The following is a 24929-nucleotide window of genomic DNA, read 5'->3' on the forward strand; positions in this document are numbered from 1 at the left end:
TGGTCACGTGCTGAAAGATTGTGTACAAACAGCCAACTGAGCCAGCGTCACAGGGAATAGCTGCGTGACTCCCTTAACATAGGCAATGTACAGGCAGAGTCTTTTCGCAGTGATATGCCCCATACATTACTTTTCCTCAACTGAACTTTTGCATGAGCTTAGATTGTGAGATGTTATAATCACTTGCTGTCACAGTGATATGCTGCCTTACATGCCAAGTGTCTGTCTGGCTCTTCCCTCCAGCATCGTGATCTCACCCAGGGGGCTTTAGTAGGTCATTAGGGCTTCCTTCCTCCTTAGCTTTCTTATGGCAGGATCCAGGGATTTCCAAACGAAACAGAACACAGTGCTCACTCTCTGATACTTCCGTTTCACAGATGAATATGATGACAAGCAGCCGCTGACCAGCAAAGAGGAAGAGGAGAGGCGCATTGCAGAAATGGGGCGCCCCATCCTGGGAGAGCACACCAAGTTGGAAGTGATCATTGAAGAATCCTATGAATTCAAGGTACGCTCACCAACACTGCCCACCAGGAGCCAGGCTCACCTTGGGACAGAAACTGTTCATAGGGTTGGCCAAAGCTGTCAGATCCACCTGGAAAGAGTAGTAGATGTAATTTCAGGAACTGGCTTGTGAATTGAGAGCCTTTGGGGCCACATTGGAATGATAAAGTTAGGAACCAAGGAGTCCTTTAAACCAAACAGCATCAGAACCAGGGCCCAGCAGGAGGCATCCATGACTGCACAAGGTCAGAGGTGCCCCAAAGGGAAGGTTTAATCTGAGGAGATAGCAAGGAATATGCAAAGGTGGATCCTGAGAGATTGTTATGTGTGGGAGAAACCAAGTTCTATTTGAAAATGCTAATAAACCTGTCAGAGCAAGGCATTCACACTGCTGAAAATTAGGGGGCTTTTGTTTTGGAGGGGGATAGTAATGTCTCCCTATGGAACATCCCATTGACAAGCTCTCATTTATATTTAATCACCCTCTTCAGATCCAAGGACATTTTAGTACAGTCAATATACGGAACGTAGAGTGCCTGCAACCCGAGTTTACAGTTGAGCTTATAAAATTGGATTCCCAGTTCTCTAGATGATAAAAGTCATTTTTGCAGAAGTTGAATGTGTGGGCCTCGGGATGGAGCTTAAGACTTTGAAGTGAAATTTCCTGTTGATCCTTAGCTGCTCCCTCTGTCCCTATGTCCCCTCCCATCCCTTCTGCCCTGCGTGGTTCTAGCATCTGGGAAGACCACAGGGGAAGAAACACTTCAGTTCTGCACTGGGATATGAAAGGTGCATCCCCTCTCTTGCTTTCCAGAATTACAAACCCAGAGCACAGCAGTATTTTACCTGCTTACTTTTCAAAAGCAGACACTGTTCCTGTTTGAAACACCAGAATGAAGGTTTCAAAAGAGAGAATCAGATCACCAATTTAGAAGTTTCAGATTTTATCTGGACTTCTCATAATAGTCCCCTCTTTTCCTTTAGCTGGATCCATTAATTATTTTTTAATTTAGTTCACAAATGGAGGTGCTTGATAGGAGACAGGTGGAAAACAAAATGTCTTTGAAATTAAAGTGGAATATTTTAAGATAAAAATGCAATTAAACTTTTTCCTTCAAGCCACTGAAAATCTGTTAACTCTTCTTTCACACATTTCCATAGGAGGAGGGGGTCAGGGGGTAAACACTGGAACCAATGCTTTCTAGGCAGACCCCGATCATTAGACCCCCATTGTATGACACAGAACTTGGCTTGTTGCACAACCATGCCTGGAATGTGCACAAGTTCCCTGTAATTCCAGAAGTCAGGGAATGTCAGACTGTCCATTTCTGGTGACCCATCTACTCATCTTTTCTCCATGTGTGTTCAACCTCACTCTTCCTCATTCACCCTCTTTTCATTTGGAATCAGAGAGCCTAGTGCCATTTTCTGCAGCAGAGAGTCTATGGGTTGGTATTCCTGAAGCAAGCTTGCCCCTGCCCTTTGCCTGGGTTCTCCTGGGGAATTGTGTGTTCTCTCCTTTATGGGATAATCCCCAACCTTCCCCTTCCATGCACCCATGACAGGAAGAGCAATCATAGTAACTTCCCATAAGAAGCATTAAGTTAAATAAGGCCGGGCACAGTCTTCCAGGCAGCAAAGCTTTCTTGGGTCCAAAGCCCTTTCTGGTAACCACTATAATGATCTGACCATTTGAAAGTGCCCCAAGTCTCTACATGAAACCAGTTGTTTGGGGTACTTATCTTTGTAGGATAGCTTCCATAGACTATTTCCTGTCATCTCTTCAAAGTTCATCCGTATAGTTACCATTAATATCTATAGGGCACGTTAGGGGCATGTTTTAGAACTGCCCTTAAGTATCAGCTTTGATTTTTTATTATTTAACAAATTTCTTCTACTAGAACATAGGAATCTTAAAGAACTTATTCAGAGCTCCCAGAACTGTACCAGACACCCAAATCTGGGTGATACCTTTCAATGGCCCACACTCTGCTTTACCCACTGAGCTCTTGTTTACTATGATGTGACTGAGGACCTGGTTTTACTAACACCCATTGCTGAGGGTGAGGTTTTCACAAGCCTTTGAAAATCTAGTGCAGTGAAAAACTGATCACTACCATTTAGGAACCTCCTAGGTAAATACAGACAACAGTGTCCAAGTTCAGGTGTCTGAACTATATCTTTATTCACTCCCATTTTTCCCATAGGTCAAGGAAGGATACATATGCAAATTAAGTCCTAGGAAGAACTCTGGCTATACTATAATCCCCCAGGATTAACATGAACTACAGTTTAAAATCTACCCTGAGTTTTACACATAGAAGTTTAGTTTATCTTAAACATTTGTTCTTTAGCAGCTATTTCTTGAGGAAAGTCTGTGCTCAATGTTAGAGAAGTTTATCTGTTCAATTGTTTATCTCCCAGGTGATGGGATACCCCGTCATGGATTCAGCACAGAGTGCCTCTTTGGAGAGAACTGTCCCAAGTTTCCACTACATTAGGAAAAATTGAGGTCATTTCTTATTACATTCTACAAGGCACTTTGAATTTGTAGCAGTGAGGATGGTCAGAGTACTTGATGAGATGTGGCTGAGTTGAGAGAGGAAAGATGGATGCTGGTCATGTGCTTCAAGTTATGGTGGCCAACAGCAGTGATGGTTACAGCTGTTATCAGGGGCACCAGCAGTTCTAGACAGAAAGCTAGAAGCTGAAAGGTCATCACCCTAAGGACATACAATTCAGCCAAGAATAATGTCATGAATACGGAGTGAGCCAGTTGGAGATGGGCCCTTTCATGCTTATTATCTTCTCAATGTTTCAAGTCTGTTCCAATGACTCTTCTTGAGCAAACATGCTTGATATTATGATTTGGCTTTGGCCTTTAATACAAGCCCTTTAGATAGCATTTTGCTTACTCCCAGTTAGCTGGAAATGTGCTCTCTTAAACCATAGTCAATTCAGGTACATTGCATAAAACATATACAGATTTCAACCTATGACAAATAATGTGTTTTCTGCCTCTTTGCAATTAGTGGAAATTTGAGGATGCTCTGACAGTAAGTGTGGATGTTTGGTAGACTAGTCACTGTGGTAGTTTCTTGGGAAGAGCAGCCTTAGTGTCTTGGAAATGACTTTTCTCCCTGTAGTTGCCATGACTTGTGGTAGTGCTTTCAGTCCATCTGCTTGCTTAGTTTCCTTGTGAACGTTTGGCTGCTCCTGTTGTTACGTTAACTGAATTTAGAAAGCTAGAGAGTACTGATTGTACAAAACAAGGTGCTTAAAAAGTTCCAAAGAAAAATAAGGGGTTTGCAGCACAGTGCCAGTAAAGCAGGGGAGATTTAGGGCAAGGTAAACTGCAACATGCCCTAAACCATAAGAACTGACCTTTTCTTGTCTTTTTGTCTATTCTTGTTTGCAATAGGAATAGGGTGAGCATGGGATTCTCTAACAGGCAAGAGGCTGACAAAATAGTACCCAGAGAAAAATCCATTTATTGATGATCATGCAGCAGGCAACCTGGAGACTCCATTATCTGGCTACATTTCATTAATAAACAAAAACCAGTAGCAATATTTTTTGGTTCCATAATCTGTTTGTCGCTTCCGGCTATTTGCGGATATGTAGTGCTGAATAGGGCATATGTTAATTCACTTGCAGACGAAACACTACAGATGAAACCAGTAGAGAAGCAAGTTGGTAAAGCATTCGGGGGATGGATGGGCTTTTGCAGCATTTGCTATTCTAAACACTGAGGCTATTCTTCATTAGTCAGTGAAGGAGACTTGTATTTGCTACAAAGAAGTTTCCATTTCAGAATGTTTCCAACTAAGGACCATGCTTGTTTGCATAATCATAACAGTGTTTGATGTCAATACTGTTGTTCTGAGCCTAACATCTGCTACCCTTTATATAACTCTGGAGTTTCAAAATCAACAAGGTCTTGGATTTCCTGAGGCCTTAGCAAACCCAGCATTTATTATATTTTTCTTTTCAACCTTTCTAGAGTACTGTGGACAAACTCATTAAGAAGACAAACCTGGCCCTTGTGGTTGGGACAAACAGCTGGAGAGAACAGTTCATTGAAGCTATCACTGTCAGTGCTGGTGAGTGCCTTTCTCTGCATAATATAAATTAGAATTGCCCAATCTGAGCTGAGTTTTCCTACTGTGGCTACTTGGTCTATGGCAAAGCACCAAAGGGCTTCCATGGCAAAATTAAGGGAGAAATAAGTTGATTTGTTAATGTATGCACATTTTAAAGACGAAATTGACTATATAGATGAAGCAAATGTCTTCAAACATGACATTTTTCTCCATCTATATTGCATCTTTCTGGAAATAGACAAGATAAATTTAAAGCGTTTTGTGTCTCTAATTCACGAATAGCCAATCACTAGGCTTTGTCTGGAAAATTCCCTGTAAGCAGCACAAAGGCAGCCAAGTGAAGGTCAAGAAAAAAGCAGCAAAATCCTAGGTGGAAAGGGAAGACATTAAGACACTTGACCACAACCATCTGCATCATTTTACACTCTCTTCAACAATATTCAACAAATACGTGTTTGCACTGTCTCTAGAAATAGAAATAGAATTACATTCTGTTTCTTCTTGCACAAGCAAAGTACAGAGTTTTATTTAGGAAGTTCCTACAAAATGAAGTGTTTTTCAAACTCAAGGAGTCAGAAACCTGAGGGAATTAAATACAGAGAGAAGTGTCCTCTTCCTGTATTGTCAAACCCTGTCCATTCTTTGTGTGATTGTGTAACGATAGAGGAAAGTCCCTCTTAAAGATTCATGAAAGCAACACTGTCCTTGGATTTTTTTTTTTTTTTTTCCTGTTCTGCTTCATCTACACTGGCTGTCTTTAAAGATCCCTGCAGGCTCATCTTCTACAGTTGCAACGAATTAACAAAGTTAGAGTTTCCTAAATACCTAGTGATTCCCAAGCTGTAAAATTTGGAAACTGTGTCACTAGCAGTTGGGCCATGATTTCTACCCCAAATCCCTTTTTCCAGTCCGCCACAGGGTAATTTGACACATCTCCCAAGTGCTGTGAGAACAGAGGGTGGTAAAAATTTTATGCCTGTTTATTATTAGTTTGTTTATAATCTTGCTTTGGTTTCTTGCAATTGAATATGTAGTGGGAATTTATGAACATTAAATGGTGGGTAACTGCTCAGGAGAGTGGATTTGGAATTTGCATATAAGCTCTAATAGAAGGAGGGGTAAACTCCTATTTCTTATGTTTTTCTATAAATCTAAGATTAATATATGAGGCATGAGCTATACTCCCTCTTCACAGACACAACTAAGCAGACAAAAATTGCTAGAATGAGAAACTGCTGACAAAGCCAATAGTAGAAAATATTAAAAATGAACAAACTCCTTTATGGGCATTGACATATTAGAATTGAAACATTCAAAGCATCCTAAGCCTTATAGTGAACCATTTCTAATCATTTCTGTTTTCTTAGCTGCAGGTATATGAACATTTGTATAACAACCATAAGCTGGCCATCATTCCTTCGTTTTTCTATGTCAATTATTGTTCTCGGTGCAAGGCATATGACAGCGAATGAAACAAATACCCCTGCCCAAGTGGAGCTTACAGTCTAATGGAGGATACAGTAAATCAGACAGATACATTAAAATAAAGTGTATTTATGATAAGTTTGTCATGGAGGAAAGCAAAACTGCGGAGGGGAATAGGAAATACGTGTAGGGTCTGCAATTTCAGAGAGATGGCCGAGATGACCCCATCAATAGACCTATTAAGGCCAAATTTGCTTTTCTAGCAGTGGAGTGGTTTACGTTGGTTCACTCACATAGTTTTATGACTCTCAAGAACAAGGAAACATTTTATGACCAGTCTATGGCAATAGAAAAGGGCAGCTTTAAACAGTGAGTGGGATGATGCTGCCAACAAGGCCAGTGTCATGTATTTGATTCTGGTGAGAATAGGTATACAGAGAAACAACTATAAAGATGTTAATACTGCCTTACTTAAAAGAGGTGGATTTTGACTTGCAAACACTTTCATATGTTGTGTTTAATATTATAATTATTGTTATCTTACTGAGGAAGAATCTGAGTCTGAGAGAGGCAACATGTCTTTAAAACATAGCTTAGATCCTATATCTAATGAAGACTACTCCAGTGTGCTATCTATCTACTGCCCTTTAGAAGAAGGAAATTCCAAAATGAGGAAAATTGCTCACTACTCTCACAGAGAAACTGGCCGCGTCACATTACCTGTGGCCATGGTGTCATCATTTCATGATGGAACTAACTCCTGCCTAGAGCTTTTGAAAAATTGTTAATAACTGAGGTGTGAAACCGCTCAAGTCTTCTTGTTGTACAATATATTGTGCTTTATGTTTCTAAATGACTGCTTGGAAATAAGGCACAACTACTTAGAAATTCACAGGCTGCTGGGTAAATCGACCTTATTTACAATTTTGAGAGACAACATAGCAGAAAAGCAAACCCATGTTTTAAAAGCACCAAATTATACTCAATTACATGAAGGGCAGTTTTAAAAGTTGAGTATTTGTCTTCATGATTAAATTTAACTGTCTAAAGAATGTCAGTATTCTTAGGCTGTTACACAGTCAATAAAATTTGTAAAGCAGCATTTATTGAAGTCAGACTTTCATTGGATTTTAAAATTTCATGGCTAAGTAGTTGAGAGTCAGTACAATTTGCCTTATTACAAATATTAAATTGCTTTTAAAGGGCTCTACCGAGAGGTTTCTTTGCTATGCAATTTTCTGTGCAAAATTAACTCAATATATCTCGCTAAACAAAAATAATAATTTTGTAAATAGGGATTTGCTTTTCTTTCTCAGTAACTGTATTCAAACTGGTTTCAAAGTCAACCCTGTGGCAATCTTCTTGTCCCTCTGCTTTTTCTGAATTTCATAGCTCAGTACTTGGGCCTCCTGTGACCATAATGATTCTGCAATCCTAGTTCTTTTAATTCCATATTTGAAGAATTAAAGGATTTATGAGAATCCAGAGATTAGAAAGGGATTAAGTAGTTACATCCTGGCAGTTCTCCTTCCGTTTCTTCCTGGGTTGAACACTGGGAGCAGTGGGTTCTGCAGTTCAATGGCTGTCAAAACTTGCAAGGCAAGTCCAGTACCACAAGGTGCTGTTAAGATGTGCCAGCATATGCCCTTCTCCATGAAGCCGGCATTCACTGTCCAGTTTGAATTTTTCCCGAATCTCTCTCCTTCTACCACGGCAGAATGGTGACTTGACTCTAAAAAATCGTGTGCCAGCTGAGGTATCAAGGGAAATAAGTGTGTCAGAGAAGAGGGCAAACATTAGCTGGATAAAGGGAACCAGGATGCCAGTGCCAGTTCCACAACCACCATATTGTTCTTCACAACAGCTTTGGGCAGAGGCGAGGCAAAGGAGAGAATGACTGCAAGGCTGGCTTTGGAGACAGATGTGGGTTTGTGTCCCCGCCTTCCAAAACCTCCCTGGGTGACTCCAGGAAGATTACTACACCTCAAGATCTCAGTTTGCTCACAACTCAGAATCTCAGTTTGCTCATATGTAAAGTAGAGATAACTGCTTTATTCATAGAGCTGCCATAAGAATTAATTTAAACCATGTGCATTTTCACAAAGGCCATCTGTACATGAAAATACCAAAGTTGGTTGGAAGGCAATTCTATTATAGAACCTATAATAAAATATGATCAAATTTTGTGCAAATGCAGTTAATTCAATTTAATTAATAAAATGGCTATGGGACTAAAAACACACTGGTTAACTTTCTTTCATGGTATTATGCATATCATTTTATAGATAAGAAAACTGAGGTTGGGAAAAACAATGTAACTACTTGCTCAAGAAGCAAAACTGTTAAGGGGCAGTGCCAGGGAACAAATCAGCCCAACAGTCTCTCCAGCATGAAGGGTGCACTTGCTTGCTGTGCATGAGGCCTGAGTGAACACACATGTAGAACACACGTATACACAGGTACACAGACATGCATGCATTGTGCAAACACACATGAACACAGAGACACACAAATCATCAGGTATGCACGTACACAGAGGCATACACACATACAAATCAGGTATGCACGTACACAGAGGCATACACACATACAAAGACACAGATACACAAAACATGCATACATAGACGTGCACATTATATAGTAGGTATTTGTTTGGACATTGGAGCTGCAGCTTGAAATAGAAATGGTTTTTTTTTCCTTAATATTTGTTAGGTCTCCTTATAGTCCAGTGCATAAGTTCCTTGGGGAGGATGCTAGTCAATTCCCTAAAGAACAAAGGGAAGAATTTGTTTTCCTAGGTGCACCCATAGGCTTCTCCTGCCTAGTAATTTGTGACATTCTTTGAAGTCAACACACTCCTCCCTCTTTTACCTAATATTAAATATCCAGCATTAAAGAGTTTCCCGAAATTGTTTTACTTTTGACATATCCATTTGCATATCAGACATAGTATGTATTGGCATCTTTATAATGAAAGAATACTCAAAAGTGACCCCCCAAAAAAAATCTCCAGCAGTTTTGGTTCTGTCTCTTACCAACTGTATAACCTTGGCAAAGAATTTAACACTTCTGATTTTTGGTTTCATCGTCAGGAAAAGGAGAGAGTTGGGCTAGGCTAGCTCTAAGATACCATCCAATACTGAAACGTGGGAGCTCTGTCAATGGCCATTATAGTCCTACAGTAGCCTTGACGGGGATTTTGCTTCATGGCCCTTCGGATTTTGACAATGGAAAAGCATATCTTGCCCATCCCCTGGCTTGTCTAAACTAAATATTCAGCACAATAGCAGCATACACTTCACTTCTGTTCTTCGAGAAGGAAGGGGATTAGAGGAGAGTTGAAGTTTAGCCTCAAAGAAAGACAAGTGAGATGATGATTCAGAAGTACCTATCTTCCTGTTATATAATTGGAACTCAGGAATGCCAGTGGAATCTTCTACAGTACAAGTGAAGACATTCTACATGAGGCCCAGCTGGTGCATGCTGCTGACCTGTCCACACTTACTACACTTCACAGCAAATTAAAGTGACCCGGTTCTAGCTAAACAAATAAGTAGAGAGCATGTCACCTTAGCCCACCAGTCCAATATGGACACTAGTTCAGTTTAAAGGATGCTTCTGTCATCAGTCCATCCATGCATGCTCTGTGGATTAATATCCTCAATTATTTAATACAAAATACTGCCAACTCAGTGGTCCCTTGGACAATAATTCACTTGACTGTCAGCCTGAAGGCTAATCTACTCTAAAAGTCTTAATAAAAATGGTACCTCAAATGAGTTTCAAGGGATTGCCATGAAATCTGGTCTAAGCAGGAGTCTTTTCAGCATCTCGTCTGTTATTGAACATCATTACTATGGGGAAATTCTCATTACTTAACCCTTGTGATAGCCTTAGGTCATCTGAAAATCTAATTTAAGCAGTTAAAAATTCTGCTAGGGCCAGGCACAGTGGCTCATGCCTGTAATCCCAGCACTTTGGGAGGCCGAGGCAGGTGGATCACAAGGTCAGGAGATGGAGACCATCCTGGCTAACAAGGTGAAACCTCCTCTCTACTAAAAATACAAAAAATTAGCCAGGCGTGGTGGCAGGTGCCTCTAGTCCCAGCTACTAGGAAGGCTGAGGCAGGAGAATGGCGTGAACCCGGGAGGCAGAGCTTGCAGTGAGCAGAGATCGTGCCACTGCACTCCAGCCTGGGTGACAGAGCAAGACTCCATCTCAAAAAAAAAAAAAAAAAAAAAAATTCTGCTGTGTCAGATTTGACATAGCCTCAGTGTGACTAGAAGACAACCCAAAAAAGGAGGAGGGTGTTACCAATGGGATTTCTCATTTTGCCCTGTTTCTTATGTGATATCAACATTCATAATTTTCCTTTGTCTAAAATCATATGTTGACTGAGGTTCATGAAGAAGGATGCTAGTCTCATGAGAAAAAGTAGGTAGAACTGTCCTAAGAAAGTTTCTCACTTGAGCCAAGGAGTTCAAAACCAGCCTATGCAACATAGCGAAACCCCATCTCTACAAAAAAAATAAAAAATTAGCCGAGTGTGATAGTGCTTGCCTGTAGTCTCAGCTACTCAGGAGGCTGAGGCAGTAGGATCACCTGAGCCCAGGAGTTCAAGGCTGCAGTGAGCTGTGATTGCACCACTAGACTGCCTAGGCTACAGAGTAAGACCCTAACTCCAAAAACAAAAAAGAAATGTTTGTCAAAGACATATGAGTGTGAAATTGTGGCCCACTTTGGCCGGGTGCGGTGGCTTACGCCTGTAATCCCAACACTTTGGGAGTCTGAGGCAGGCGGATCACGAGGTCAGAAGATCAAGACCATCCTGGCTAACATGGTGAAACCCCACCTCTACTAAAAATACAAAAAAAAAAAATTAGCCGGGCGTGGTGGCAGGTGCCTGTAGTCCCAGTTACTCGGGAACCCGAGAGGCAGAGCTTGCAGTGAGCTGAGATCTCACCACTGCACTCCAGCCTGGGTGACAAAGCGAGACTCCGTCTCAAAAAAAAAAAAAAAAAAAAAGAATAAATAAATTAAAAATTGTGGCCCACTGTTTGTTTAATGTTACCATTTGGCTTCTGTGACATGGCTGGTACTTTGTAGGCATTACTTCTGTTCTTCACCTATATTCTGATCCATGTCATTTTTCCCAAAGTTTACAACTATGGATCCTGAGGCCCAGAGTGGTTACGTAACTTGTGTAGGGTCACACAACTAGCAAGTGATTAGCTGGAATATGAAACCCCATCATTGTGAGTCTAATTCCAGTAGGCTTTCAGCTCGATCCTAGGTGTTCCTCCTACAACTTTAGTTTAGGTTTCAAGTGCTCCCATTTCAGATGAGTTAATTCAGGACAAAAGGGATGAAGTTAACAAGTCTTTTAATCTCAGTTACACATGGGGAAGGTAAGGGTTTGGAAGTGAGTGTGCAAGCCTGGGACAGAAGTGCAGAAGAACCAGGAAGAATAGAATCAGTCCTAGAAAGTAGGCAGGATCAGTTACTGGATTTCCTAGAAAGTCCAGACTAAATCCCATCATAAGGAATGCAGAGGGACTTCCAAATTGTTTTTGTGGTGTAGGAATTGTATTTATATCTGGAGCTAGAAATTGTGTCAGGTCTTATGAAACAAAATGGAATCAATGCCCAGCCTTTTCTCCAAGCTCATGGTCTTTCTCTGTGATATTATTAGTTGTCTAGGTAGGTTGTTTCATGCTTAGAATCACTGGCATGCTTGAAAAAAATAGGAACAAAGGTCAAATAGCAATTATTTGAAACCAACAGGAGATATGAACAACACTGTTGCCATCTAACTTAGCTCTTATTCCTTGTTTCAGTGTAGAGCTAAAAGATTCACATTCTCTGTGATAGAGAGTGCATATAACATGGATGACAAAGTGTTTAAATTCTTTATTTGTTGGAATCTTTGGCTTCTCTAGATACTTGCGTTCAATGGTCAAAAAGCCACCAATGAGATATGGGGCTCTGGACGAGACCTGTAACCTCCCCTGTGAGTTAATAGGATTAGAAGAGATGACCTTGTGAGTTGTCTTTAGGACATGGAAATACTAAAGGGTCTCTTAAAGGACCCTTCATTTTCATAAATGCCAACTTACTTTCCATGAAACTGCTATTTGAAATTTAGAGTTCTAATTTATCACACAAATTACTACTAATTTTACTTCACAGGTATCTTTAAATTATCCAATCCATCCTTGTAAGTGATAATTTTTTTTTTAAATGTAAGCTAGTTCATTACATTTAGGACATTTTCTCGGTTTGAAATGTACTGACAAAATTGAATTTGGAAATTTGAAATCTCAGTTATAGTCTCTCTTCTATTTTTTTAAAAAGGATGGGGTCTCCTCCATTGCTCAGGCTGGACTGCAGTGGCACATCATAGTGGCATGTCATAGCTCACTGTACCCTTGAACTCCTGGGCTCAAGTGATCCTCTAGTGTCACCCTCCTGAGTAGCTGGGACTACAGGCAGGCACCACCATGCCTGGCTTCTATTTAATTATTACACATCCAGGTCTTGCTGAGTGTCCCACCCAAGCTGCCATCCTGCTCTTCTTGGTAGACCCATCTTATTCAAAACTGCAGAGGAGGTCAGGTGCAGTGGCTCACACTTGTAATCCCAGCACTTTGGGAGGCCAAGGCTGGTGGATCACGTGAGGCCAGGAGTTCGAGACCAGCCTGGTCAACACAGCGAAACCCTGTCTCTACTAAAAATACAAAAAAAAAAAAACAAAATTAGCCAGGTGTGGTGGTGCACACCTGAAATCCCAGCTACTAGGGAGGCTGAAGCACAAGAATCACTTGAACCTGGAAGGCGGAGGCTGCAGTGAGCTGAAATCATGCGACTGCACTCCAGCCTGGGCAATGGAGCAAGACTCCGTCTCAAAACAAAAAACTGCAGAGGTAGTATCCAAACTACAGGTCTCATGCCTGTTCTTCTGCCTCACATTAACTCTATTTATCTGTTGTTTTACTATGTTGGAGGTTTTTCTAACCTGTATTCATTGCACATAAACAACTATGTATTGGAAGGTTGTTTGCTGCACCAGAATTTATGTAAGAGGGTGATACAAAAGATTCAAGTACCTTTCAAGAAATATATGCTTTCTGTTCATGTCTTGCCCCCAATAAAGAATTTCCTTTTTATTAATAAAAAGAAAGAAATTTAGGGCTCTAACTTTAATCAAGATGCAATACCTACCTTAGAATACATGTTAAAGTGTGTAATTACACTGACTTCACAATATGTCACTTAAGACATTTGATGCTTAAAATACACTGTTTAATGGTCACATTAAGTGAATTCAGTAGCCATTCATCCTTGATGAGAATTGGATATCACAAAGTAAATCTTAAAGTTCTTATCAGAGCCTCTTTTAAAACTGCCCTCATTGGAGTATAACTTATCTGTAATTTTAATTTTTATCTTTAATGTATGACATTTGAAAACTAGTATTTTATCTTTTATAAAACCTCACAATGCCACTCACTAAACTTTAAAGAAAACATGATAAATTCCTAATCTAAAGAGAAGCTTTTTTCCCTAGAAAATTAATTTTTGTCACCTTGCAACTGGAAGATCATAACTATATAATTCAATGGTTTCTAAATTGCTTTGGCCGTTGGAAAGCACAGTCTTCTTTTAATCTACGTGTTCAAAATTCAGTCAGCTCAAGTGACTAAAAGCATCCTTTATTTCTGCTTCAGATATTTTTTGTCCTATTTTTGTCTTAAAATATCTTATGCTCTATTAATAGGTACAGATCTGCTCAAGTCCTTTTAGAAGTAGGAAGAATCTAAATTTAAAAAAAAAGCAACAACAGCAAATCTGCCCTGTTCATCGCTATTTCTCTAACACCTGAGACAGTGCTTGGCAATAAGACAGCGCTTGGTAGTGCTAAGTCTTTGTTTTATAAAGAATGAGTACATTTATTTGTGAATTGAAGTTTTCCAATCCCTATATAACTGGATTAAAAGACATCATCATACTGTGTCTGATCTAGAAAACAATCTATATAAATACATACACACACCCACACAAGCCATACACACGCCATGTTTCAAAAGGAATTTGAGACATTTGTTTTCTCTATGTCAAACTTCATATCACTTGACATGGAGATGTGAACATTCATGTATTTGTACACATAAGATATATTTATCTGTGTATGTGCAAATTGGACATGCAAATATAAAATGACATTTTCTGTCATTGTTCTTAAGTATTCTTAGTAAAATTTCACTGTTATGTAGCTGATAATTATGATCCTAAGAGGAAAAGCAGAGGGCATGAGTAAGAAGAAAAATAGAGTAAGTTCCAGAGATAAACTATTTATGGGAGATATTCTAGGGACATACTAGTAGGTGAGCAAAGCAAATTTAGGATATCTGTCAATCTAAAAATGCAGCAGTAGCAGGAGAAAATGTTGAATCAGGTAGCTACAGGTTCTACTTCCAGAACAAGGCAGGCCAGAAACACAGGTGGAAGTATGAGAGGGTGGGAGAAAAAAAGCAATTATTTTCTGGCCCCTGGATATGCTTTAGCTGATGTTTCTGAAAAGAATATTGGCTCGTTGGGCTGTTCTTCTCTTAAATTGCATACTATAAAATCTTGAGGAAAACACCGTATTGAAGGGCTCTAGAATGATTCAGCACTCTTATTTGTAAGCCTGAAGTCGTGTCTCTAATGCAGCTTTGTCTGGGATGGCAGCAGCTCCGCTCTGCAAACAATGTGCCATCACTGGGTCCAAGAGCTCTTTTGTTGGCATGGGCTGCTGCAATGTGAATACAGTTTTAGTTGTTGCTTGCAAATCAATGTATGAGGCATGAGGGACTTTTCATCCCCAGTCGGGAGCCTTTGTATACTGTTTTCAGTAGGGGAAACATTGCAGCCTAATCCAAATAAGTGGAAGGGGGAGAAACCATAGTCACCCTCCACCACACACAAACACTCTCCATAGGCAGAGAGGAGCCACATAAAAGTGACTGGCAGCATTACTTCTTGCTGTTCACAGCCTGCTCTCTTGATAAAGACCTTGTCTTTCCAACTCCTGCAATGAAAAGCCACTCGCCTGAACCAGCCTTGGCACATACATCCCACCCCATGCTTCTCCCTTGCCTTGCCTTTGCCTGGTCAGGTCTGGCTGGGTGTTGTGTCTTATGGCTTGTTAGATAGAGCATCTTAGAATCCTGGCCCCGAGCTGGAAAGGAGCAGTGATTCTAACCTCCCCTTGCCTTTTTTTTTTTTTTTTTTTTTTTTTTTAACAAATAAGAACCTGAGAACAGAGAGAGGGAGTCTCCTCCAAGATGGCAGAGAGACTGTTTTAGAACCCAAGGCTCCTGCTGCACCATAAAGCATTGCTCATTTTTCTTCTGGGTTATAGAACCAACACCTTAACCATCAGACACTCCATGTCTGCACCCTGATGTTACCTACTGACCAGTGGGCTTCTTGGTGATGTGATGCCTTAGGATTAGACAAAGCAAAAACTGAAGCTTTCTTGGCCAATGCCTTAGCAGCACTGAGTGACCGAATGGTTTCCCAATTGGTGAATAGTTGTTTTATACCCACACAAGCCCCACAGCAGCCTCGTGCAGTAGCTACTCATGAACCCATTTACAAGAAATGGAGAAACTGAAGTTGGAATTCCCACCCTGACCCACAAGTTCTGATTCCCAAGTCAATCCTCTTTCCATCTTGTCACACTTGCCTCCCAAAGCTTAATGCCAGTAGGACACAGGCATATTTCTGTTCTCTACACAGTTGTGCATGAGCTATTTTCTCTGCATGGAATACTTTCCCTCCATATCCAATTATTTCTCCTCACTAAAGTCTTAGCTCACATGTCAACTGCTCAGAGGGGTTTCTCGGCCTCCCAGTCACCGGACTTCATTGTATTCATAACTCATATCAGTATCTGAAATTATTATATTTGTTATTTGTTTTCTTTGATTACTATCTCCCCTTGCCAGAATGGAAATTCTGTGAGATCGGGGATCTTATTTTCTGCACTTGCAGTGCCTAGAACTGTGCCTGACACATAAGTTAACAATAAATACTTTCTAAAGAAATGAGTGGCACTAATAAAGTCAGTCTTCCAACCACCCCATTCCCTTTGAAGATTTCCTAGAGGTCCAGGTTAGGGGTTCAGCCTGGGCTTGAGGTACAAAACAGTGACCCAAAATATTTTAGAGTTCAAACCTACAGACTTAATAGAATATGCACCAAGCATTGACCAAATAAAAAAGGCCACTGACTTATTGACAATAGGAGGGAAAGAGAGATTTTCCAGATGGTTGATATTGAAGAAAAACATCACAACATCATGATGCATGGTTACTATTTATGAGAGACAAGAAAGCCATGGCAGACAGACAAACAAGATTGTCAGCACCCACCTTAGCCTACCTACCCAATAATAGAAGTGTTCAGGAGCAGTGAGGGAAGGAGATGCTCCATCTGAATTCCACCAATCAGCTAATTTCCCTCAAGCCAAAACTAAGTTTACTATATGTAAGCATATAACTTCTCTTAAAAATCTTGTTTATACCTTTCCAATAGCACAAAAGAGAAAGTTGGTTTTGACTATGCCCATTTTCCAGAAGGAGAAACTGAGGCACACAGAATCTGTGAGATGGCCAAGAGCAAGTAAATCATGGTACCTTATGGTCAGTGGAGGGCCCTGTTTACTGAGATCTCATTAAAAAATCACAACAGAAAGAAGGAAAGAGGAACAGGCAGATGAGGGGCTGCCTTGAGCGACTGCCATTACTTTGTATTGTGCAAACCGAGGCCATCATTAGACTGTTACTCAATTTGCATCACCACTTTGATCGAACATCAACTTTCAAGCCCTATGTTCAGAACAGAGTCCATTCAGGAGATCTTGAGATCAGGAAAAGGGTTATGAGAGTGTTATTGTCATTGTTGAAGAGCCAGAGTCCTTACCATTTGCTCCCCAGAGAGACAGATGTTTGCCACCAAAATGAGGAGAATCCCACTTCCCAATGGGGCTGAAATAAACCACGAATAGAGGATTTGCATAAAGATGCATTTTTTAAAATAAAATTCTAGGAAGAATAAAATTGAGCCAGCCATTCATTCTCTGAAAGAGCAATATAATATTTTGTGTATTATATCATATCCAGAGAGTTAATTTAAGGAGGAGAGATATTTCCCAATTACACTTTTCATAAAACAATGCTAAATGAGCTTACATTTTATCAGAATGAATTTTTGCTGTACAAACCACAGAGATTTTTCTCTATGGAAACCATGGGTCATGTAATTGTAGCGAGGTGATAGTTTTAGATCTCATAAGCAAGTCATTTAAATTCTCTGAGCCTCAGATTCTTCATCTCTAAAACAGAGAAAATAATACCTACTGCAGCAGGCTCCTGGGAGGATGAAGACTAAGTGGGATGTACACTTTTACCTACATGCATAAAAGTAGCTCTCAGTAAGTGAACCTGCATTCATAGATGAATCACAGCAGCATCTTAAGAGGCTCTGGGTGGTGTTTATGCCCCTCTGCATGTGGAGCAGCCTTGGGTATATATCTACCCTTTATATACATGTTAACATTCTCTAGGACATAACATTGATATGTTTGTTGAAAATTACAGGGTTATCACTGCCCAAACAGTTGCTTCACGACTCAGCTTCCCACACTACAGGAGGCCAATTTAGACACAGCTGCTGATATTTACAAAGTGTTATCAGAGTCCTCAGGCCAGTCTTAGAACCTGGTGTGCCCACATACTACCCACTGTAACTAAACCATCTAAACTAGCAGGAGGTATCTACACTTGCTGAGTACCAATTCTACTTGACAAAGCCTTATTTCTTAGGTATTCAAGTCTACAGGGAATGTTTCCCTATTTCAGCAGCTTGGAATTCTGTCAATCCTACAATTAGTAAAGGGTAAGAGAACACTCTGAATTTCAAGAGTCTTACCCTGACTTGGAGTTATTTTATAAACAACCAAGCTTGGGGCAAAAACACACATGACTAATTACATTAAACTGTAATTTAGGAACACTCAATTCATACAGCGGGATTTTTTTAGGAACGAGACACTAAAGCAATCAATTTTAAGCTTTAAACAGATTTGTTTTGGTAATAATCGAACTTGCATGGAGCTAGAACTCCTTAGTGAATCCGTTTTTCATTTTGACAGTGGCTACATTTGCTGAGAAATATTTCTGTCACATTAAATATTTCTTGTGCTATGTTAACCATCCCAACAAAGACCATAATGGCTTAAGCTGGCAAGCATTCTGTTCTTTGTGGATGATTTCCTCTAGATGTTCATTCATTTCAGCCAGGTTTGAAAGTTATTAACAGAGAGTGAGTTGCCTTCTTGAGGCCCTTTACAATACTGTCGCACATCACCTGGCCCAAACCCCTTAAGTACTAGCGCTGGTCCCGTGGGACAGGATGGCCCACAGATTAGCTGTGGCTTGGAAGAAGCAGGTAGGGATGTCTAATGGGGCCTGTATAGTGTCTTCTCCATCCAAGAACAGTCCAGTAGTCCAAGTTACAAATATATAGCAAACTTGAACTCAAATTTTATGTACAATAGTATTGATATCCAATGCAAGGGATCTAGGTTGTGCATTCCTTATGAGACTCTAATGCCTGATGATCTTTCACTGTCTCCCACCCCCCAAAGATGGGACCATCTAGTTGCAAGAAAATAAGCTCAGGGTTCCCACTGATTCCACATTATGGTGAGTACATAACAATAATAGAAATAAAGTGTAAAATAAATGTAATGCGCTTGAATCATCCCGAAACCATCAAAATTGTCTTCCAGAAAACCAGTCACTGGTGCCAAAAGGTTTGGAGACCACTGGCCTAGAGAATGGGGCCTGGACAAATGAGTAGAACCTAACAGCCTGAGCTGACTGCCAGAGACTCTAAACCTGGATTGTGAGATTATGAGTTCCCTAATAGCTGAAACTCAGAAGTGGCACAAGTAACCATTTGGCAGAGAAATTTTAAAGCAATTCACATTAAGCAGGGGTTGAACTTGGCACACTCCAAAACCCTCCTAAAGCTTTAAGCTCAGGTGTTTTCTAAGACCCACGTTTCAATTGGTAGAAGAAAATGCCTACATTTTCTTCTGTGCACTGGCAACTCATAGATCTAGGAATTCGAACCAATTGTTTTCTGAGCTATCTTTGATAGGAAGTGTCTTTCAATATACTTAGAAGAAAAGTTGTTGATATCATCTACTTTGCATCAGAGAATATTTTAAGTAATTCCCACCAATTAAGGTATAGAGAAATGTTTATTGCACATCTCCAAAATACAAAAAAAAAAAAAAGAGATCAACTCATGTTTGGGAATAAATCTTTGGGTTACTGAATTTAGTGGCAGAGGCCATTAAGAGTGGGAAGAGATAAGGTGTCACTAGACATAAGGTAAAAGCATATAAAAGGGAAAAGAAAGAAAAGAAGTTTCAGATCATTTTATGAGCAAGACAGTAAAAACCGCTGGCCCTTATGGCATCACATACACATGCATACACACTTTCTCACACATACACAAACAGATATACACAGATGCAAACTAGGGAACAAAAACGTATCAATTGAATCACCATTCTGTTTTATTTTTCTTAGCTGATTGCTAAGGTCTTTCATCTTTTATTCTTTATGATTCTCTCAGAACCTTTAAAGAAAAGAGAAACAGAAATACGTAACAGGAGAGTAGAATTTGATTTGTAATTACTGTATGTCAGGTTGCAAAAAAGTCATAATTCTGGAGGAGAAAGCCTATTGAGTGCCTGGAAAGAATCGAAAGTCAGACACATCCGCAGATGAACAGCAGCATACATTTTCCAGACCGCTTTACATACAAACTTGTGATGATTCAGGCCACTTTCCCAAATTCAAGGGTAATGAGCTAGAGGCAAACCAGGATGTTTGATTCAGAACTGAATGGTTGACCTTTGGCAACCAGAAATGGAAATAAGAACTTGTCACACTCTAAAGGAGAGATTCCTTATGATTCAACCTTAAGAAAGGAGATTCTGCCACTTGCCACAACATGGATGAGCCTGGAGGACATTATGCTAAGTGAAAGAAGCCAGACAGAGAAAGAAAAATATTGCATGGTCTCACTTATATGTGGAAAATACATATGTTTGAAAAGAGCTCAAATACACCGAGATAGGAATGAAGCAGTGGTTACCATCTTACTATGGCCAGGGGTTGGGGGAGGCAATGGGAGACATAGGTCGAAGGATACAAAATAGCAGATAGGAAGGATGAACATGTTTAGAGATCGAATGGACCACATGGGGACTAAAGCTAATGAAATTGTATTAGAAATGTTTGTTAAATAAGTAGACTTCAACTGCTCTTGTCACAGGAAAAAGTAACTAGATGAGATGATAGATGTTAATTTGCCTCCCTATAATAATTTTACTATCTAAATATATCCTATAACATGACATTGTTAATCTCAAATGTATATGATAAAATTTTTAACAAATGTTTAAATAGAAAAAATGGAGATTCCAAAAGAGTCACACCATGATCCCCTGCTTTTACCTGATTGTTTTATTTCCCATGTTTTCTTGGTCCCCACGGGTTTGAGAAAGAGCTTATGGCTGGCTCTGCCAAAGAAATAAACAACCCAAAAGTCATATCTAGAAAGTATTAGAATACAAATATTAATTATGGCACCTCAATATTTTCACATTCCTAAAAAAAAGGTACCACTGTATCTATATAGCACTAGGCATTAAAAAAATTCTGACTCAAGCTTTGAATCAATATGTGATACTGAACTCCTCTACTTTCTTCCATAAGGCATCTTCTATAGTAAAATGTTTCCTGGACTGTTAGATCAAATCCCAACTCAGTCACTTAAATTCTGTGTGAGATTATTTTAGCAAGTCACTTAAATTCTCTGAACTTCAGGATCTTCATATGTATAATGCCCACTTTTCAGGGTTATTTTACGGATGAAATAAGATCAGGTATGTGAAAGAATTTAGCTCAGTGCCTGTCACTTAAGAGACACCCCACCAGGTTCCCTTCCTGTTTCTTTCTTTTCTTAAAAGCAAGCAGCTTGGGGAAATATAATGGCTCATTCAAACAGAATATATACTCAGTGAAATCAAGATGCTCACATTGTATTGATTTACTGCCTTCCTTCAGACAAGTAACAATAATGGAATATGGCACATTTGTCTATAAAAAAGCATACGGTTTTATAAAGGACTTGAGCATTTCTTCTTCCAGTGCCCACAACAGGTCTGAGAGATGGGAAGTTAGGAAACTCATTTGACAGGTGAGCAACTGAGGCTCTGGAAATTTAAGTGTCTTGCCCCAAAACAAGCTGTCACAACTATAAAGTGGCTTAAGTCTTCTGACCCAAGTGTCCATTACCTTCCAGCAGTCCCTTTTTCTGGTTCTCAGAGCTCTCCCTGAGTCCAAGCCCTGAGCAGGTAGAGAGAGATGTAAAGAAACACCTGTTTACTTTAAAAGATATGTTACCTACTTTAAAAGATATATGCAAAGCCAAGGGGTTTGTCTTTCACAGTCAGTCATGCTGATGATGCTCTTGCTCTCATGCTTCCGAGCAGGAACGGTGCAAGTGCTGTTACATCAATAGCTGAACTGACACCCTGGGCACTATCTGCAGTTTTAAGGATTTGGTTACTTTTGTAGTTATATTTAGGTAGTCCAATGTGTATCAGGGAAGCCATTTAAAAGGCTATAGGAGAGTTTAATCAAATACAGGTTATTTTCCATTAGCGGAAAAGAATGATTCTGAGATAAGAGGGATTTACTTGGGATTCTATAAAAGCAAACCCACCAACCTGTCTTTCTCTTCGAACACAGAGAAAAGACTTGAAAGAATTACGTAGCCTCCAGGAACCCTAGGCTGGTGAACATATAGAACCACAGAACAGGCATACTACCATCATTTTTGCTGTCACATAAAAGATGCTCCTAGGATTTTTTAATGTTTCACTACTCTTCGCAAAGAAAGAACAGACTTTTAAGTGTAGTCTAGATGGTGATGGATGAACATGATATTTCTTTGTCCTTTCCCAAGACAGGGTAATTGTGCATCATGCATGGCAGTCCGTGGTCATTTTTAATATTTAAGTGATGTCTGAGTTGGAGATAAAAATTTATAAAGAGCAGTGAGATCCCAGAGAAAAGGATGGGAGGCCACTTTTCCTTTCAAATGTTATAAAAGCAGATGGGCCTCCCATTCCAGACTTATGCATTAAAACATTTAAGATTCTTTGTGATATTGGAAGCCTACAGAAAGAACAGTCTCTCTCTCTATCACACACACACATTTTGCATTAATTGATCATGAAGGTAATTTCAGAGGACAACCTTAGGACCTAGCATGTTGACTAAACAAATAATGATGGAGAAACACAGTAACAATCTTGAATGGAGGGAAATAATGATAACTACCATGATAATCATTACCTTGAAATATTCTCAGACACTTTACAAACATGATCTAATTATTCCTGTGTACATCTCTCACAGGAAAGGTGTTATTTCCATCTTGAAGACAAATATAATGTCTACTCTCAATTTATAAGTGGCATTTCTTCTGAGAAGCTTCACCATTTGTTTTCTTGTTCGTCTTCAAAATAAGAGATTTAGATGCCCCAAATTAAGTAATTTTGTAGAGAAAAGGCAGCATAGTTCATGTTTCTATGAATGATTGATTAAAATGTTTTCCAAAGCATTTTATTCATATGCCCTGTGAAATTATAAAATGTTCACAAATATAGAAATTAAAAAGGATAGGATCCAAAATAAATATAACTAGAAAACCTAGTGCTTTTTCTCAACTTTTCTGAGTATGTGCACCCTTCCCAGCCCCGGTTGGAATGGGGAGTGGGTAAGAGGAGAGCCTGGGAATGGGAATGTATTAATGTGACTTTCTTCTTCCTTCCTCCTTCAAATAAACCCTGAGAATTGCATCTCTAACATGGAGTTCTACCTGGAGCTAAAGTGTAGGGTAAAAGAGAAGTGGGAAGAAAAGTAAAAGAAAGAAAAAGGAAGAAATGTTTAAAGAAACAAACAAAAAAGAGTAGGTAATAGAAACACTGAGTAGTTGTTCCTACATTTCCATGTCATGATATAGAGAGGCTTCTGAAGGGCTGCTGTAGTTTGCTAGGGCTGCTGTAATAAATACCACAGACTGGGTGGTTTGAATAACAGAAATTTCTTTTCTGGCACTTCTGGGAACTGAACATCTGAGATCAAGGTGTTGGCAGGTTCGGCTTCTCCTGAGGCCAATCTCCTTGGCTTATAAATGTCTGTCTTCTCACTGGATACTCATATGGTCTTTCCTCTGTGCACACACATCCCTGGTGTCTCTCTGTGCATCCCAATTTCCTATTATAAGGACACCAGTCATATTGGATTAGAACTCACCCTAATGGCTCCGTTTTCACTTAATTACCTTTTTAAAGGCCCTATTTCCAAATAAGGTCACACTCTGAGGTACTGACAGAGCTTTAACATATGAATTTTGAGGAGACACAGTGCAGCCCATACCAGGTGTTTTTATTAAAAAGTATCTTCTGCTTCCAGGCAAAGTTGATATAATAAATACTGTATGAACAGCAGAGGGAACAGTCAGCAATGCTTTTTCACTCACAAACATTCTGATTAGCTGACCTGACTCAAGCTCCTCACTGGGGAGTTCTCCAAAGGCAATTCCACCCATCTGCGATGGCTTCTCCCAGCAGTTTATCCAAAGCCTCAAAGATGAGGCTGCTTTCTTCACAGACCCCCAAAGTGTATTCATATAATTCCAACCATGTGCTCACGGAAGAGCAGGCCATTGCCTCTTCTCTTTTCCTGTAAAATGACAGAGGACAAATCCAGACATTCCTCCTTAGATGTTTTCTGAGAGGTGTTTTTCCCTCAAATCTCTTGTGCTTTCAGAGAGTTTTCTCAATCATCATCTGCACCCGATGGCTTGCCTACCACAGAGTGTCTCACAAAGACCACACACGTGTGCTCCATGCTGGCCATCTCAGGTCATGTGGTTCAGCTGGAAAATTGCAGCCCCACCTACTGCCAGCTGCACTACTGGAATCATGTAAAGTAGCACCCTGATGACAAGGTTGGAACAGGTCAACAAAGACTTCAAGGAGATGTTCTTCTTTCCAAAATGGCCACATAACACATGTATTTGCCACCACTGCAAGAAAAGTTGACATTCAATATCCTCATTTTAAAACATGTCAATGGGCTTTATTTTCACATAAGTGAAATCTCCATTTTAGAATACTATTATTGATTTCCTGGTTCCTTTCAATAGCATGCTTTGTGCATTTCTTTGTACACTGATAATATGACTTAATTGGCAAAATTGTGATATATATATTATGTAATTGCATAGTTATATAAAGTCAATAGAAATTTCTGCATGCACTCCTTCATTTAATACATACTTAACCACCTCAGTTCACATGCTGGAGATGGTACCAAACACCAGGGACACAAAGATGCATGAATTCCTGCCCTGGAAGGGTTCTCAGTTAACTGGAGAAGAGAAGAACATGAACATGCGCAATTTAGAAAAGCAGTTCTCAAACTTGACCATGCATCAGTGTTACATGGAGGGCTTGTTCAAGCCCAGCTTGCTATCCACCCCCTCCCCAATTTCTGATTCAGTGGGACTGATAATTTGAATTTCTAACAAGTTCTCTGTGCCACCTGCTCAGGAAGCACACTCTGAGAACCACTGATCCAGAGTTACAAGTGTTGGGAAGCTCCTCTGGAAGGAGTTCCCAGCATGGGTTTGGGGGGAGGTCAGACAGTGCATCACAGAGGAAGTGAGTCTTAAAGGATGGGTGAGGAAGGATAA

At 39.9% G+C, this 24929-nt stretch overlaps 1 protein-coding gene across 12 annotated transcripts in view; it reads left to right on the forward strand.

The window, feature by feature from the left end:
• The window catches only part of SLC8A1 (solute carrier family 8 member A1), a 389853-nt gene that overhangs the window by 336997 nt on the left and 27927 nt on the right, over window positions 1–24929 (forward strand). For all 12 annotated transcript variants that reach the window (XM_054474975.2, XM_054474978.2, XM_054474980.2 and 9 more), the window contains 2 exons: window positions 378–508; window positions 4508–4607. In XM_054474975.2, the coding sequence (XP_054330950.1) occupies window positions 378–508; window positions 4508–4607 (231 nt within the window). The remainder of the gene's footprint in view (window positions 1–377; window positions 509–4507; window positions 4608–24929) is intronic.

This window comes from Pongo pygmaeus, chromosome 12, assembly GCF_028885625.2.
Source record: "Pongo pygmaeus isolate AG05252 chromosome 12, NHGRI_mPonPyg2-v2.0_pri, whole genome shotgun sequence".
NCBI lineage: Eukaryota > Metazoa > Chordata > Mammalia > Primates > Hominidae > Pongo > Pongo pygmaeus.